The following is an 18,180-nucleotide window of genomic DNA, read 5'->3' as shown; positions in this document are numbered from 1 at the left end:
CCTAGTTTTGCATTAGTCAAGAAGAAGGACAAGTATTCATCAGCTATCCCTTCCATACTTAGAGACTTTTTATAGGCCTTACAAAAAATAACTTGCAGTATTCTCAGAGTATAAAACGGCTTCTGGAATGATAGAACTGTCCCCGAAGAATGTTTCCAAAACTCAGAATGGAAGCTTCATTTGTGTCTTGAAGTTTTTCATGAAGTAAGCACCTAAATGAGCACAGATCTCAGGATTCAGCTAGGAGTCTCAGTAAGGGGGTGATGGTTTGGTGATCTCATGAACACACTGGGCTGTGAATTTTGAGGTGACCAAGGCAGCCAGGTTTCTATGCTCTAATGATATTGTTATAAAAGTACTCTAGGACTTCCCTGGTGGTGCAGTGGTTAAGAATCCGCCTGCCAATGCAGGAGACACGGGTTAGAGCCCTGGCCCAGGAGGATCCCACATGCCGTAGAGCAACTAAGCCCGTGCGCCATAACTACAGAGCCTGCGCTCTAGAGCCCGCGAGCCACAAGTACTGAGCCCGTGTGCCACAACTACCAAAGCCCGAGCGCCTAGAGCCCGTGTTCCGCAACAAGAGAAGCCACTGCAATGAGAAGCCTGTGCACCACAACGAAGAGTAGGCCCCTCTCGCCGCAACTAGAGAAAGCTCGCGCACAGCAACGAAGACCCAATGTAGCCAAAAATAAATAAATTTTTTTAAAAAGTATGTTCGTTGTGGAAAAATTTGGAAAATGCAGACATGTATATAGAAAAAATTAAAATTATGCATAAGCCCATCATTCAAAGAGGTTGTTGCTATTAACATTTTGTAGTATTTGTGCAGATTCTTTTCTGTGCACAGACAGCAGACTTACAGCATTAGGTGATTTAACATTTATATGTGATTTGTAATCACAGTGGTTCCATGAAGTAGTGCAGTTTGTTATCTTGCTAAGACACTGATGTGCATCATGCATGCTATAAAGTAGGTGCGCACAGTGACTCCAATGACCATGGAGCAATCACATCTCAGGGAGGCCTAGCATACAAGTTAGGGGAAATATTATGTGCTACAGTATTACTCAAGAATTTTGGAGTTTTTAAGGCTTTTGGCTATATCCTCAAAGAGTATCAAGTATATTTGGTAGCCTGTGACTGTGAGTGTGTGTATATGCTTGTGTGTAATCACATTTTATATTTAGTAGCCTGATTTTCTTCACCCAGTGTCATAGACACTTTAGCATGTTATTAGATATTATTTATAAATTAGATAGTATTATATCAAATATTAGCTATTATTTGGAATGGCTTATTACATCCCATTAGTGGACCTACCTTAATTTATTTAACATCATTGGATACTTAGATGGCTTATAGAGTTATGTCTATTTGTCTTATAGTTGCTATTACAAGTAACGCTGTGATGAATTTCCTTATTATTTTAGCTCAGAATTCCATGAAGCAATTAGACTGACGTGTGTGTGTCTTTAAAACTTTTGAAACATATTGCCGAATTGCTTAACAGAAAGATTATTCTCATTGACGTCCCTTCAGCAAGTTTAAACTGTGCTAGTCTCAGCACACCTTCACCTGCATTAAGTCTTATAAAAATGATTATAGTAACTTGACAACATAGTAGTTATTATCTTTCTTTGTATTACTCTGTGCAGTTTAATATCTCTTATTGACCATTAAATTTCTTTTTAAATTAAATCACGTTTTTTACCTGTTTTTATGTGAAATATTAGTGTTAATCTTATTAATTTGCAAGTGCTTTTTATAATAAATGGAATTCATCTTTGCCTGTCATAAACCATGAATTTGCCCACTTTTTTCCATTTCTATTGCTGCCATCCCTGTCCAAGTCCCCTTATTTTCCATCTGAATTGCTTCAGAAGCCAAAATTCCTAACAGGTCTACAAGGATCAAGCCCCTGTTTACCATTCTAGCTTTGCCTAAAGACCATCCCCTTGCTCTCTGCACTGACCTTCCTTTACTTCCTTGACCACTCATTGTCCCTGTCCTCTCCTGTGCTTGGCAAGCTCCATTCTCCCCACAACTGACTTTGCCCGACTAAGCCCCGTTTTTAGGTTAGGCTTCCTTGAACATCCTTGTATTGATAGCATTCTTTTCTTTTCTTCCTTACACTGAAAACAACTATAATTCATTCATTTTTGCAAACTAAATTTTGGACAATTACCTGCATAATTGAGATGGGATAAGTGATTGACATGCATTATTTCTGCAGTTTTGCCAAAAATATGTATATAAAAACACATCTGTTAGGGTAGAATTTAAAAAAAAATGATCTCTGTGGTTCATGGAATGTGAATCATCCTCAAAGAGTGATGGACAAGACCAGGAGCTCTGGAGTCTGAGGGCTTGGGTAGGAATCCTGGACCCACCGATTTTGAACTGTGTAGTCTGGGGCAAGTTACTTAACCTCTCTGCACTTTGCTTTCCTCCTCTGTAAAATGGGGTTAATAATCGGATCTGTCTTTTATGATTGTTGTGAATTTCGAATGAGGTAATTCATGTGGTGCTTAGCACACAACCTGGAACATGGTAAGCACTCAATAAATGTTAGGCATTTTCCTCCTTTTCATCCTCATTTCTGTCTTCTTCATCTTTGAACTTTATTAAGTGCTAACTCTGTACAGCATAGAGCTAGATGGTATCTGGGTTTCTGTTTTCTTTGCAGGGAATATCTCTGCTGGTTTTGAAGTGCTTCTTCTCAGATAACGTAGTAACTTCTGATTGTAGTTTGTGCAGTCTTTTCTGTCACTCTGCCATTCTTCTTTAGGATATTTCATTTCTGCTTCCAGAATGGTAATGCATGTCTTCTGGAATACAACATAACTTATTTTTGTTTCTTTTTTGGCAGTATAAATATTTGAGTATTAACACTCAGATCTGTTTTTCTTGACAGCTGGCAAACTTCCCCAGACTCTGTGAGGAAACGGAAAGGATTGTTGCTAACCACATTCGTGAGCGAGAAGGGAAGACAAAGGACCAGGTGAGGAGAGGCCTTCCCTGGTGGGCAGGGTCCTTGTGGGAAGTGGAAGACCTCTCCAGGGTTGTTTGGTCTCCAACAGTTGGCGTATCCCTGAATGGAAAAAAAAAAAAAGAGCTGAGAACACCACCACATATGTTTATTTTTACTTATTTATGAATTTTATACGTGTTGCTGTACTAACATCTTGCGTATGTTAAAAATATAAACATATATAAAGACCTTAGAAGGATAACATTTAAAAAGCAGTAATAGGAGTTCCATTATTTTTTTCAACACTTCGTGAATCATCATGTGTACCCTTAGCATGTACACACCCCACTTTGAAAACCACTAATCTGGAAACATATCACATATTTTCTTTAAGATCGGGCCCACAGATGGGCACCAGTATATTCATAAATTGCTGAAATGTTTTGCAAAATGTTTAGTGTTTTTATTTTTTTTCTTGAGGAGAATGGATAAAGCTATTCATCAGCTTATCCATGGAACCTATGACTAAAAAAATAAAAACATTTAAGAACAGCTCTTTTAAGCATTTCTAACTATTTTGTAAATACACATGGTTCGTAAGGAGTGGCTTTGAAATTGTCTTCGAATCTTGGTTAACTACGAATGAATGGTTATTTTCAAGTGAGGATAATTCATTGAAAAAAGTTAAGGACTACGTGAAAATAATTAAAGCTTCTTAAATTTAGGTGGATGTTTTCTTAGTTACTTATAAAACATTATAATGGGAAACACAAAGGTTTTCAGATGCTCTTCAGTTCCAGGACACAGCTGTGAGTGTGACAGCATGGAGAGGACACTGGACTGAAGCCATGTGTTCACCACAGAGTAACAGCATGTTCTTGAGCAAATCACTTCTCAGGACTGTTTTTTTCTCATGTACAATGTTGAAATGTTGGTCTATATGATCTCTGAAGTCCTCTATAAGTTAGAATTCCAAGATTTTGTGGTTCTTAGGTGGATTGGAAAGAAGGAGAGAAAGAACTGGGGAAAAGGAGGAAGGCAGAATAGGAGAGAGAGAGGTAGAGACAAACCACAAGGAGAGAGACACATGCAACATGTGTTAGAGGGTGCTGTAGGGTTGGGGTGGGCGTGGAAGGAGATAGCGAAGAGACAGAGGGATGGAGGCCTGGCAGGTTGGGATATTTGTGAGTGACTCTGGTAACAACCTGCTGCTCTCTGCTCGAACTTTGGGATTCATTGCTGCTACTTTTTATCATCGCGTGTTTTTTTTTTTTTTTTTTTTTTTTTGCGGTATGCGGGCGTCTCACTGTTGTGGCCTCTCCCGTTGCTGAGCACAGTCTCCGGACACACAGGCTCAGAGGCCGTGGCTCACGGGCCCAGCCACTCCACGGCATGTGGGACCTTCCCGGACCGGGGCATGAACCCGTGTCCCCTGCATCGGCAGGCGGACTCTCAACCACTGAGCCACCAGGGAAGCCCTATCATCGCGTTTTGAAAGTTAACTAACGATTATTCATTGTTTTCACTTATTTTGCAACTTTCTCACTCTTGGAGTAGTCACAATAGCCAAAAGTGGAGAAAATAGGCTTTGTGACTTAGTAGAGATAAACAAATCAATGTTAACTCATGAGCCAGTGAAGTCAAGCCTGGGTCCAGGTATACAACCCGAGACCAGAAGTTCCCCTACACACCTAATGTCATGGCTCCTGCTGGACCAAGAAAACGAGTTCTGTTATCAACTGTACTCCTGACCTTAAGTGACTAAGATAACCGTTATAATTTGTGTCTTTATTCTATGAAGTTCAAATGATAATACATTCTACTTAACTCTTAGGGATCCTGTGTAAAAACAGTATTGAGGAAAAAGTTGTACAATTCTTATCTTAATTATCTTTGTGTTCATGTCTAAATCAGTTAACTTCTTCATGTTTCAGAGTTTTTGTTTTACTGAAATGACACACTCAAATTTTTCGTTGTCATTAAGATTGTGGGCTCCAGGGACTTCCTGGTGGTCCAGTGGTAAAGAATCCGCCTTCCAATGCAGGGGACGTGGGTTCCACGCACCATAATGAAAGATCCCACGTGCCTCAACGAAGATCCCATGTGCTGCAACTAAGACCCCATGCAGCCAAAAAAATAAGGAAAAAAATTATTAAAAAAAAAAAGAAAAAAGATTGTGGGCTCTGGGTTCAGACTGCCTGAGTTCGAATCCAAGCTCTATCATTTGCTTTCTGTGTAAATGAACAAGTTATTTATTAATTTTACACTTCAGTTTCCTCATCTGAAAGTGGAATAATAATGGTAGTTAACTCACAGGTATTTTGTGAGGATGAAATGAAGTAATCCAGATATAGCTCTTAGTTCTTCATTAATTTTAGTTGTTTTTGTATTCCTAAAGAGCTATGACACATAGTAGACATGAGAAAGAATTGCCTTTTCTGATTTCAAGGGAGACTGTCTCCCCATCTGTACCTCTGATGTAGTGGTTACTTCATTCCCCAAGTGGGAGTTAAGGGAGGGAGCGAGCATCTCTCTCCTAAGTGACCATCTCAGGTGGCCTGGTTTGACAGTTAATCAACTGCCTGAAGAAGCTGGTGCCTGCCACTGCTAATATTGACCTGTGTGGCATAGTAAAAACATGCATGTTTTTGGTAACGTGAACATGTCAGTTTGCATAGATTTCACGTTTGAGTTCTGAACTCCGTGCTGCTTTAGGCCATATGGTACTTCTGAAGTCGCTGGTCAGAGAGTGACCCATTTCCTTAGACCTCTGTGCCAGTACTGCTTTGAGGTATTCTTGCAGTTTTTTTTAAAAAATGGAATTATTACCAACCTCTGCTCTGGAAACTTTGTGTGTGGGGGAAATTCTTCAGAATTAAAAATATGAAAAACCATAAATCTCTCTGAACGTTTTTCTAAAACAAAGGTTTTTTGAGCTTTTTTGAGCTTCGGTGTGTGCCTGCTGTTATTCCAGGTGCTTCCATACATGTAATTGCATGTTGAAATGGTTGGCTTTGTGGGTGATAACTACTACCAGGGGTAGCTTTACATTTCTTCAACTAAATTTTCAATAACTGTGGGTGAGAAAGGCAGTGAGAGAGAGTGAAAAAAAGAGAAAAAATGTACTTTTTTCCTTTTCATCCCCCACATGCGACCTGGCTCTTTTCCTAGGATGAAAACAGACTCCCAGTTTCCAGGAATATGAATGAGAACAGCCATAGTTGTTATTTTTCTTCCACTTTTCCCCTGTACTGCAGTCCAAGTTAATGTGTGTGAACGTCCAAGATATTCACGACAACCTTTGGCAATGTTGAGAATTATGTAGATATTTTGCTCTTTATGGTGGCAACTACTAATTTGTGCTTCAATATTATGGTCTATTGATCCAAACTCCTAGCCAAATGGATTTGGGGTATAAAATTTAATAGAATCTGGATTTATTGTAGGGAGAATAGTGGCAATGCCACAGATAATCTAATAGTGATGACTCCTCCTAACTCTTCAGTTTTCTTCATTAAGAGAAGAAAAAAAACTATTACCTGATGATATGAAAGTTTTTCATACAAGTATGATATTGTTGACCCAGTTAGTGCCTGAGCATTGGCTTTATGTTGGTAGTGGGGATGGGTTTGGTGTGATTTAGTCTTTTTTTCGGTAGGGCTCCTCGGGGCTCACAGCAAGATTTGGTCGGATGACCAACTGAGATTAGCCACAAAAGCAAAGTCTCAGAGACCATAGCATTGGGTAATGAGTGAGAAACAATAATACTTGGCCATGTACTAATTATATGGGAATAAATTTCTCCCTTTAAAATAAACTATTCTTCAAGACTGGTAGATAGTCATAGAATTTACAGCCACAAATGTTTTTCAGGCACCTGTTGTGTGTATCATGCTAGGTTCTGGGGATAAAGTGGTGAACAAGATAAATATAATCTCTGCTTCCATGGAGCTTACAGTCTTGCAGGGAAGCAAAACATCAAACAAAATATAATATAAATAATTAATTACATTTGTGATAAACACCACAAAGAAAAAGTATAGGGTATAATACATAAAAATATTATCATGATTTATAGACTGTATGAGAGTAATAGCATGATCCAACTTGGTCTTGGGTGAGGGTGTGGGGTGAGGATCAGGGAAGGCTTTCCTGAGGACGCACTTCCTGGGGGGCATTATATAGACTGTGCCAACGAACTGTTACCACGAATGCTTGGATGCACTCAGATTTCACCTTCAGTGAAGCAAGCCTATTGATCTCAAGGAGGCTTTCTATTTATTTGTATATTGCCTTTTTGAGTTGGTTGATGAGATACTTCTCCTACTTGCCTATAGGTAGCTTAAAGAGATAGAAAGAGGAAAAACAAGAGGTGATATTGCTGTTTTGTGGCTAACAACATATGATGTCTACAGGAGCAGGAAGCTCTAAGCAGCTCCTCCATGGCCTTCGTGCCACATGTATTTTTATACATGTGTCCTTTTGAACATTACACCTACGTTTTAGAGGAATAGAATAATTCTAGGTTCTGTGTTAAGTTGGCTCTGTGTTAAGTAAGCATGTTAAGTACATGCTTATAAACTATAATGCTGTTGTCTTCATGTGGGACTCAGACTTTTCACATAGATCTTTTGTTTCTGAGTTTAGAGTAAAAATGAGAGTCTAATGAAAAAAGTTAATGCAACTTTTCGTTCTAACTGAAGCATCCTTTTTAAAATTAAATAAAGATAAATGATTTGTAGGCTATTACTGAATTTAATGTTTGAGAATATTTAAGATGGGTTTTCACTGAAGTGATTCTCTTGGACTTATAGGTACTGCTGTTGATCGACATCCAAGTCTCCTACATCAACACCAACCACGAAGATTTCATTGGCTTCGCAAAGTACGTGAAATCCTTGATTGTCACATGCATTCCTCCTGCTGGTTTGTCTCAAATACACATGTGAATTTCTACAACAACCCCAGCATTCTGTGTCAGGATTAACTCTGAGTCAACCTACTGAGGAGATCTGAGCCTCGTGGCCATGGGGCCATTTTCTCTGAATAAAGGAGTTGGCTTCTTTATTGTACAGCATGTGAAATCATATGTAGCTCAGATACTCCTTGTTTTTGGATGATGACCTGCAGTTTGTACTTGAGCTCCCATAGATAAGCAGTAACAGATGCACATTTAAAATATGTTAGGGAACAATTTCTCACATAAATTTGAAATATCAAGTGCAATTCACAGGATACAAGCTATTTGGCCATCCCTAAATCAGACTATAGTGGCCTATTTTTTTTAAAAAAACTGTCCTTTGTGAACTTAGATATAATCTTTTTGGATGAGCATTCTCTTTTCTATGAAGTATATATACTTTATATAAGCTTGTCTATATATTGCTATTCTATCATACATGTGTTCTGTTATATTCTAATATTCTGTTGGTATATTCACAGATATTGTCAGGTAAACATTATGCTTAAGTATTCAAGGTTGGTTATTTATTGTGTGACATTTTCAAGACCCTGAATTTACCATTTTTTCCTGCCCATTAGTGGAATCAGTTTTTTATTGCTTTTAAAGAATTTTGATTCTAACTCTAAAATATACCTGTGGCATGTAAGTGGTTCAAACCTCAAGTATATAAAATATAGTTTATTTTATATAAAAAATAAGGTAAAGAGGCCTATGTACTGTTACTTTACTATGTATTCAAGAATAGGGACAAATAAAAAATGAAACACAAGAAAATGTAAAACTAGCCTGACTTAGTTTTACATTTTGACTTAGAAGAAACAGATATCTAGATCATGTGATCTAAACTAAACAGTGGCCTGAGGAATTTATAGGCATGTTTTAGAGAGGAAAGTCCCAGTTATTCAACAGAAAATTGTCTCATTCTGAACATAGCCTAACGAACAGTGTATACACATTTTGTATCCAGCAGTTATTACTACTGTGTGGTACACTAGTTTTTGGTTTTGGTACATTAGTTTTTTCAACTGTTTTCTGTCTGTGACTTTTGTGTAAAATTGTTAGAACTTAGTGATTAATATGTTCCTTTAGACAGTTGTCTGTTTTAGCCGCACTGCCCGCTCCAGCTTCTAGATAGGGATTTACTCCACAGCCGTTTCACACAGACCTGCTCCCCTGTCTTCTAGCCCCCATGGCTCTCATCATCTGTTCTGCTCATTTCCCTCTGCAAAATCACCATTGGGAAGAAACCTAGACTCTGATGTGTCTTCTTGTCCCTAGGCCTGGGAGGGTGGACCTGAGAATTTCTACCTGGTTTTCTGTGTAGTCAGTGAAATCCTTGTGGCCTGTTCCGAACTCTGCTCTAGTTGCTATGGGGGAAAGAAAAAGAAAAGGAAAAAAAATTGTCTTTTAGGAGCTTGCCTAATAATTGAAAAGTATAGAGAAATGCAGGTAAAAATTTAAACTGATGTATTCTCCATTTACTTCACTTGTTTCTTTGAGGAATTTAAAAGAAAAAGAAATCCTTGAGTCATTTGAAATAACCAGGAATACTGCCTTTCATGTTGACTTTTATTGGTTACAAATGCCAGTTCGATTTTTGTAAAAATGTAGCAGATGCAGATATAAACTTGACACCGTAACTTAAAAGTGAAAAGGATATTGCAGCACTGTCCTGTTATGGTATCCTGATTCAAGGAGGAAACAGAGAAAAAAATCATAATCAGTATGGAAAGATTCAAGTTTTGAACATGTTTTTTAACCAGCACTAAATTTAAATTTCACCCCTATACTCTGCTTGAAACATTTTCCCCCTAGATTATCCTTTTACTTATTTTTAAAGATAAATGGTCCAGAGTTTATGTTCTCCAGTAAATTTTAATATTTTCTACCTCAGAAACTGTTGAACTAAAGTATTAGGTTGACTGGGTTTTCAAAGGCGTATAATTTTGCAAATGAAAATACTTCAATTACAGCCTTTTGGTACAGTCTCTCTGTAATCCAAGTGACAGTCCCATTTTTCCAGCAGTGAGATAGATTGTGAACCTTTATGATGCTAGGGGGCTAAAAAGAATCATTGTTCAAACTGCTTTAGAAACCCAGCAACTTTGCACGTTTCTCATCTAATTTAAACTGCACACCTAAACTTCTTTTTGAAGGACTGGTCTGGGAGTCAACAGTCTGAATTCTTTTTCCAGGGTTTGCCACTGATGAGGTTTGGGTTTTGGCCACTTAGTCTCTCTGTATCTCAGTTTATTGCTCTGTCAAATGGAATAATAAAAAATCCCTGTCTTGTATACTTTTCAGGATTGTTGGAAGATCAAATTAATGAAGTTATGTGAAAGTGCCTTTGAAAATTGTGGTGCAGTCTGTAAAAGTGAGAAAGTACCATATGTACACACTCATACACACACACACACACACACACACACACACGGGAACTTGATTCTACGAGATGTACCATTTTACTTCATTTTTGACGTTTTTAATGACTGGAGTATGATTGCCACTGAAAGACTTTTTTAGTTGCTGATGTTATCTCCAAATGTAATATTTTGCACTGAGACTCAGAGGTAAATGTTCTTTCTGTTTGTATGCTGAGTTGGAGTGCATTTCAATTTGACATGGGATAATTATGATGATGAAGAAATGTTCATTTCAAAGTCACTTTGAGGAGTTGTGGTATTTTTTGTGCTTTTAAAAATTAAAAAAATATGGTTGTAGCTATAAATTTTGAAGTTGGCAGGAATGCTGTTTCCATCAAGGAAGAAAAGTCAAGCCATATTTGAAGACAATTATGTAAGTATTTTTAAGTTCTGAAGATAGAAAATTAAAGTCTAGAGTTGAGGAAAATAAGCATTAGTTTCATGAGATTTTTAGAGATTTACTGAAAGAAGAGGACCACCCCTCAGATTTATAGGATGGTGATGTATAGAGTATTTTACACATGTAGTTTGTTTTTCAACTGGGATGACTTTTTGTTCTAAAAATTACCAAAAAGAAAGGAATACAAACTGCTAAAATTAGATTAATGGAAAGTGATGTCTCAGAGTAGCATTCAGAACAACTCAAAATTCTTCTTTTTGCTATAGAATTTATTCTGCCATGTTGAATATGTGAAACTTTTTTTCATCTCCCAGTTATTTGTTAAACATGGACCGTAAAATATGTACCGTGTGCAATGTGTCCAAGTAAGCGCTGCTGTAGACTTGCTTTGGAATTTAATTTCTGAAGGCTTGATTTTTCAATTGTAATATAGTTTCTGAACCTAAAAGTTTAGTATTTCAGAAGGAAATGTCAACTTTCCTCATGACTTAAGGATTTTAATTTGTCATTCTTTCCTGGTGAAAAAAACCCCCCCAACATTCTATTTTTCTTAACACAACATAATTAGTTTTTGTTATTTAAGAAAACGAGCTATTCCAATTAATTATTCTTCATTCACTTCCTCTCTTTCTCAGTAATCCTGTTGTCTGAACAGAAAGGCAGGCTTGTTAGCTGAATGCCTTGGGGAATGGACTTTCAAATTCTTGTGCTCGTCTCCATTTTCATGGGCACAGTTTGCCTTCTGAGTTACTAAGATTTTTGCAGTCCAGTGGTTTAAGAAACATGGGCTCCAGATACACACCGTTAGAATAACATGTCTATGCCACAAACAGCAGACCGAGTCTGTTTTTCAATCTGCTGAGTAGGTCTCCCCACCTGTTTTCTCACAGTTGAAATGATAGTGTGCAGATTTCAGTTCTTGTTATGTGAGCACCATGAAAATTCTAAGGGTGGTAGCATTCATTATATCTCTTTCCTGATCCTCTGGAATGTCTCTGTTACCATTTTACTAAAGGCAGTATATGTGAACCTTGGCACCAAATTCCAAAACAATCTTGGTCTTTACCTTTACATTCTTTTTTTTTTTTTCATTCTTTTTTTATGTGCCCCTAATACATAATCATATTCCATTGCAATGGTGTATCTAGTTCCTATTCTTACATGAGAATGTTCTCTCTCTTGCGGAATTAAAACTTAGGTGTTAGATTATAGCAAGATCCTTATACGCTATTTTAGGAATTAAATGCTTGGTTTCCTACTGGGACTGGTAGAAATATAGATTTGAGCAACTTGCAAGGACCTCATTAGTATCATCTATTTAAATAAGTTATAAATTCTAATGATTCAAGCACTGCTTTAAAAATAAGTGGACTTCCACTTTTCTCTTTCATTCTCAAATCTGTTGTTTTGAACTTTATCTTCATCCTTAAAATGAGTCTTAGGAGATGAGTCATCTTTCTTTTATAGGCCCCCAAGTTCTGTAGGGTTTTCTTGCATAATATTTAGCTTGAGACTTCACTAAAGATCCTACAGGGGCAGTCGACATCATGTAGTTTTCTTCTTCCTTTGGCTTCAGTCTGATTGGATGGAGCCAAGCCTACATGTGATACGTTGCACTCTTGGGACTCTCAGCAACTGTTTATAATCTTAGGGTAATATAAAAAAACATTCTAAAAGAGATTCTTTACTCCAGAGCAGTGCTGTCTAATAGAACTTTCTGAGATGATGGAAATATTTTATAACCTATGCTGTCCAATACAGTAGCCACTACCTACATGTGACTATTGAGTAGCTGAAATGTGGCTAGTAAAGCCGAAGAAATGAAAATTAAATTTTAATTAATTAAAATTTTAATTTAAACAGCCACTTCTGGCTACCAGCGACTGTATTGGACAGCACAGTTCTAGAATATGGTGAATCCAGCTGATTGCTCTGGGTCCTTTAGCAGGCTATACTTTATTGACAACTTGGTGGTGACCTACAGTGGTGGCTTCAAGAAGAGAAAAAAGAGGTAACTGTTAGCTCCTTCTAAACAAACCCCAGGGCTCAGGAATATACAGTCAGCTTTTTAAATGCTCTGTCACTACAGTATAAAGGATAGACTTTTCTCTTCCACTGCCTTAGTCTGTATGTTGCCACTTTTCTAGTAATTCCTCCATCATAGCACAACTGACGTTTCTTTTAATTTCAAGTCTCCTCTACAAACTAAACATAGTAGTAGAGGGAGAGGTACGCTCTGACGTTTGCCGTGGAATCTGCATCTCTGAGGGACTCCATTTTCTTGATTCCTTTGAGTCCTCTTGGGTTTGACTTAGAGTCAGTACTCCTCTTTCTTCTTTCTCACTTCTCTTTTACTTTTTGGCTCACCGTAGCCTTGTTTCTACCACACCACTCTACTGAGACTGCTTTCGGCCAGGAGCGAACAGTTAATTCAATGGACAACTCTGAGTCCTTTGTTTGACATCATTAACCACTCCTTGTTGAAGAGACCTATCCTATCCCTTTGCTGAAATAACTCTCCATTGTCTCTTGGCTTTCCTCTTTCTGCTCTAGCCACTTCTTCTCGTTTTTATTTTGGAGCTCTTTATCCTCTGATCATGGCTTAAGAACTTCTTTTTATCAGTATTCTTCTGTAGACCCTTTTCTTTTCTCACTCACTGCACTATCCCTGTCCAGTAGTGTTACCCACCACAATGGTTTCAGTTACCAGCTTTATTTGATGCCTCTAAATCTAGATCTCCGTTCCAGAACTTTTTCTTGGACTGTTACCATAGTCAGCTACATACTGGGAATCTCTACTTGTATATCCTAGGAAAGCCTCAACCCAGTATTCCCAAATTAAACTCATCATCTGATTTTATAATTCATGCCTCCTTCATTGTTCCCACTCTCTGTGGGTGGTAACTCCCAGTTGCTCAAACCAGAAACCTGAGTGTCATTCTTTACTCCTTGTTCCCCTCACCTTTGTTTCCTTCCATCTTTAACAGGTCCATATGATTCTACCTCTATAATATTTTAGGAATTTTTTCTATTTCTTCCTATCATCATTGCTATTATTAAAGTTAGTCTTCTCTTGGGTGGGTTGCTACAATGGTCTCCTTGCCCCTTGTCATGTTCTTTTTCATTCCTTCTGGAATTCTATTACTTTCAGAATAAAGTGTAAACTCACTAGTGTGGTTTCCAAGGCCCTGTAGAATCTGTCTTTTGCTTACCTCTTCAGCCTATTCTATTGTTACTATTCCTCTCTATCCCACCCCGTAACTCTGTGCTGTAGCCAGACTGGCCACTTTTGGATTCCTAAATGTACCATACTCTTGCTGCAGCACATGTCTATGGCACACTTCTTTAAATTATTTAAATTTCCTATTGCAGATAAACATTAAGAATCTGGTTGTATATAACCCTGGTATCAAAATACAATTCCATAAATATTTCTTAAGAAACTAAACACCGTGAGGTAATGTCAGTGCTGAGAGAGGTAGAGATCCTGATTAATGCAACACACCGTTGGCCATCAAGCAGCAGACCTTGTTGGAGGGGAGTTAGAGGCCTGTGTATAACACAATCCTGTTTATAGAATACAGGCACAGACCAAGAGCTAGCGGAGTTCATGGGAAGGAGAGATAACTGGAGGTTTCTGAGAAGGCATAATTCAGAAATGGTACTTGCTTTGATTTTGAAGGCTGGGCAGGACTCCCAACAGCCAGAGGGAGGGGGTCAAGGCTGGCTGCTTCCTGTCTTCCCTGGTTCAGAGTTGACACTGACTATTTCAGGGAGATAATATTTAATAAAACACTTCTTTGATCGTGCCATTTTCTGGCTTAGAATCTTTGAATACTTTCTGCTGCCTTCAGTATAATGACCAAATTCTCCATAATTGGCCCTAACGTAGAGTTATTGTACTAGGTGGCTTTTAAGGTCATTTATTGAATACAAACCTGAGTCTATGATCATACAGTTTTTCTCATAATAGTTTTACTTTCCACAACTTCCCTACATGTCCCAGCTTTCTACCTCCTGGCTTTGCTTATACTACTCCATTCTCTTGGAATGCGGTTGATTTTCTTCCTCTATTAAAATTTTACTTTTCTTCAAGTTTTCTATGAAAATCTCAGATCAAATCAGACCAAAATGATCCTTCTTTTCTCTGAACATTCAGAGCAATTACCATATACAGGATTTATCTGATAAATGGTCACACATACCCCTTGGCACATTCTTATGTCATTATAGTCTTATTGCATATGCACATGGACATGGATAGACACAAATATGCAAAAAAATTTTTGAGCTAAGACGTAACATGGATTATTTTTCTTTGAATGTCTTTCAGTGTGCTCTTATTTTTATAAAAATTTAAACCTTTTGTTATATAATTTCAAAATCATTGTGTCTCAGAGCATTAAACTAATTAACCTAATTTGGTTTTATGTGTTTTAATGTTCTGGCGAACTCTTCAGCAGTGACTTGTGTGTAGTAGGAATTTTATATGATTAATAACGTACACACAGATATGGGGTTAATTATATCCCACATTTGAAACAGAAGCACTTTTCTGGCTTTCTATTACAGCCTCACATATTTATTCTTTTAGAGCTTATTCCTTTGTTATTTGTGTTTTGTGTATGTATTACTACCCACACTAGATAAATTTTAGGCTCTTTTTACAAGGACCATACCTTATTTATGTTTATATGTTCCACAGAGTTCCTTTCAGATAGTTGGTGCCCTAAAAGTTTTGACTTATGTCAAATTAAAACATTATATATAGGTATGTTTTACAATATTGCAGATAAAACCAGTTAAGGACCTATTACCAAGAATACCTCTAAAGACTCAAATTAACTTGCAAGTCCTTACATGGTTTTCTGTGAACACATTTTTAAATAAGTATTTTGAAATATTTTCAGTTCAGTTATCATTGCATTCCTAAGAATTATGATAAAGGATGTTTTCTATCTAGGCAGATTATTTTTTATTATGTTACTTATGGAGTAACTTTAAGTACCTAAATACGTCATTAACAGCAGTATCTTTGGATTTATGGGGACAGTTGCTGCAAAAAAGATTATTTTTTAGGTGAAAAGTAAAGGTAATTTAGTATTTGTTCTAACACTAATATTTGAGATTGGCTTATAAAATAAATCTGTTTTTTCCCTGCATATTCTTAAAAGTGGTAGATCCTAAATATGAATTATTTAGTAGATGAACATTCTGTGTCAGTGGAAAATCTCTTCACCTAGTGGATTTCACAAGCATCTGAGAGTAACTTTGCATCTCAAGGAATCTTAGATGTAAAAGAAACTTAAGAAACATTTCCCCAGCACTTGTCTCTGTCTCTCTGACTCTTCACACCACACACACACACACACACACACACACACTTTATAGCCAAGAAACTAAGGTCCATTTAGGTCATACTCTTTGCCTAAGGTAGCACAAGGAGTCATCATCAATCTCTGTGTTTTTTGCTTAATATTCAGTTTCTTTTCTTTTATATGATTTTAAGGGGACCTATACATAATTTGAGGTCCCCAGTAGTTCACCTACTTCAAAGTAAACACCTGTAAGTCTGCCATAGTTCGAAGTTACCACTACTAGTCAGTGATTTATTTTAAAATAGTTCCTGTTTAAAAAAAAAAACAAAAAAAACCTCTAAAACACAAGTATGATGCTTGGGAGAGATGGTCATATCCATGAAGAAGGCATGATCACATTATAATAGTAGTTTTCCCATTTCTTCCTAGAAGAGAGGAAAGCATGGGATCTGAAGCCCCAGGAAGAGTAGTACTTTAGGCACACTTTGTGCATCAGGGCATGGTGGGCAGCCAGAGGGCAGTGTGGGCTCATCAGACCCCTGGCCACAGACACAACCTTCACCTCATTCACAACCTCACCACAAAAACCTGAATAATGTAGATTTGGATTATGCAGAGAAAAGGTTGGAGAGAGATGAATTTTATAGTAATTAAGGGAATTAAGCATTTAACTAAAGACTAGAAAAACAACAAGAACCCAGGAGAGAAGAAAAGCTAAACTCTGAAATTAGCAAATTGAAAAAGAAAGAGACACAAAATATCTTTAGTAATGAAATACAGTGTGGCCTTTCAGCACCCACCTCTTCCCCATCCTCAGTTGAAGGTAGTATATAGTTTTTTTATGAGTTTGAAGGGAAGCAGCTTAAATACATCATGGGAGATTATAAAAGATTGCCATTTTGAGCAACTAAGTGTGACATTGATTTCTGATGTGCTGTTGAGCTATAATATCCCACTACTTTAAAGAGTTGATTGATAACCTTAATCTATCTTTTATCTGTTTTAGACTATTTCATTAATCTCCAAAACAGCTTCTATAAACAACTAAACAATCAGAGGGTTCAGTATTGCTAGTCTTCTCAGAATAACCAAAATGAGTTGTATTTTCTTATATTGATATATGTTTACTCATGGACTCACCAAAAGAAAGCCTTCAATCTTTTGAGAGATAGAGTAACATATTGCCTAATCTTGAGATTTCTGGGGTTAAATTGTTGGGGTGATATCTGGCTCTTATCCCCTCTGTGCTCATGTTATAATAGTATCACCCTCATCGGATTTCTCATTCAACAGATATTTGTTGAAGCCAACTATGTGCCAGGTAGTTTCTATGCACTGGGGTTATAGCAGTGAATGAAACGGGCAAAAACCCCTGCTCACAAGGAGCTTTCATTCTAATGGAGGGAGGCAGATAATAAACACACAAAAAATCAGTAAACTATATAGTCTGTTTGAAGGTGAAAAATGCCATAGAGAAAAGCAGAACAGTATAAAGGGGATGAGAATCCTGGAGGAAGGGAGGGATTCAATTTTGAATAGGGTGGTCGTGGTAGGTCTCACTGAAAAGATAAATTGGAATAAAGACTTGAAGGAGGTGATGTTGGGAGCCGTGCAGATATGTGGGGGAAGTGTATTTTTTAGGCTGATGGAGCAGCTGGCATAAAGGCTTTGAGGTGGGAGTGTGCATGGTGGGATCAAAAAAAAAGGAGATCAGTATGGCTGGACCTCTCGAATGAAAGAGGTGGAGAATAGGAGGAGATGAGTCAAAGAGGTGGAGAGTGGGGGTTAAGGGCCTTGTGGACCATTGCAAGAATTTTGACTTTTACCCTGAGTGTAATTGTATTGCATAGCAGTAGAGGGTTTTGAGCAGAAGAGTGACAGGAACCCCCCCTTTAAAAGGATCACCCTGGGGCTTCCCTGGTGGCGCAGTGGTTGAGAGTCCGCCTGCCGATGCAGGGGACACGGGTTCGTGCCCTGGTCCGGGAAGATCCCACATGCCGTGGAGCGGCTGGGCCCATGAGCCATGGCCGCTGAGCCTGCGCGTCTGGAGCCTGTGCTCAGCAATGGGAGAGGCCACAGCAGTGAGAGGCCCGCGTACCGGGGGG

The 18,180-nt window shown here is 37.9% G+C and overlaps 1 protein-coding gene across 4 annotated transcripts in view; it reads left to right on the top strand.

Annotated features, from left to right (window-relative positions):
• DNM3 (dynamin 3) overlaps window positions 1-18,180 on the top strand; it is a 556,874-nt gene that overhangs the window by 226,671 nt on the left and 312,023 nt on the right. For all 4 annotated transcript variants that reach the window (XM_024739835.1, XM_024739837.1, XM_024739836.1 and 1 more), the window contains exons 11-12: window positions 2,915-3,001; window positions 7,786-7,856. In XM_024739835.1, the coding sequence (XP_024595603.1) occupies window positions 2,915-3,001; window positions 7,786-7,856 (158 nt within the window). The remainder of the gene's footprint in view (window positions 1-2,914; window positions 3,002-7,785; window positions 7,857-18,180) is intronic.

Source organism: Neophocaena asiaeorientalis, unplaced genomic scaffold, assembly GCF_003031525.2.
Source record: "Neophocaena asiaeorientalis asiaeorientalis breed wild unplaced genomic scaffold, Neophocaena_asiaeorientalis_V1.1 scaffold589, whole genome shotgun sequence".
In the NCBI taxonomy this organism is placed as follows: Eukaryota; Metazoa; Chordata; class Mammalia; order Artiodactyla; family Phocoenidae; genus Neophocaena; species Neophocaena asiaeorientalis.
This window is presented reverse-complemented; position numbering and strand designations above follow the sequence as displayed.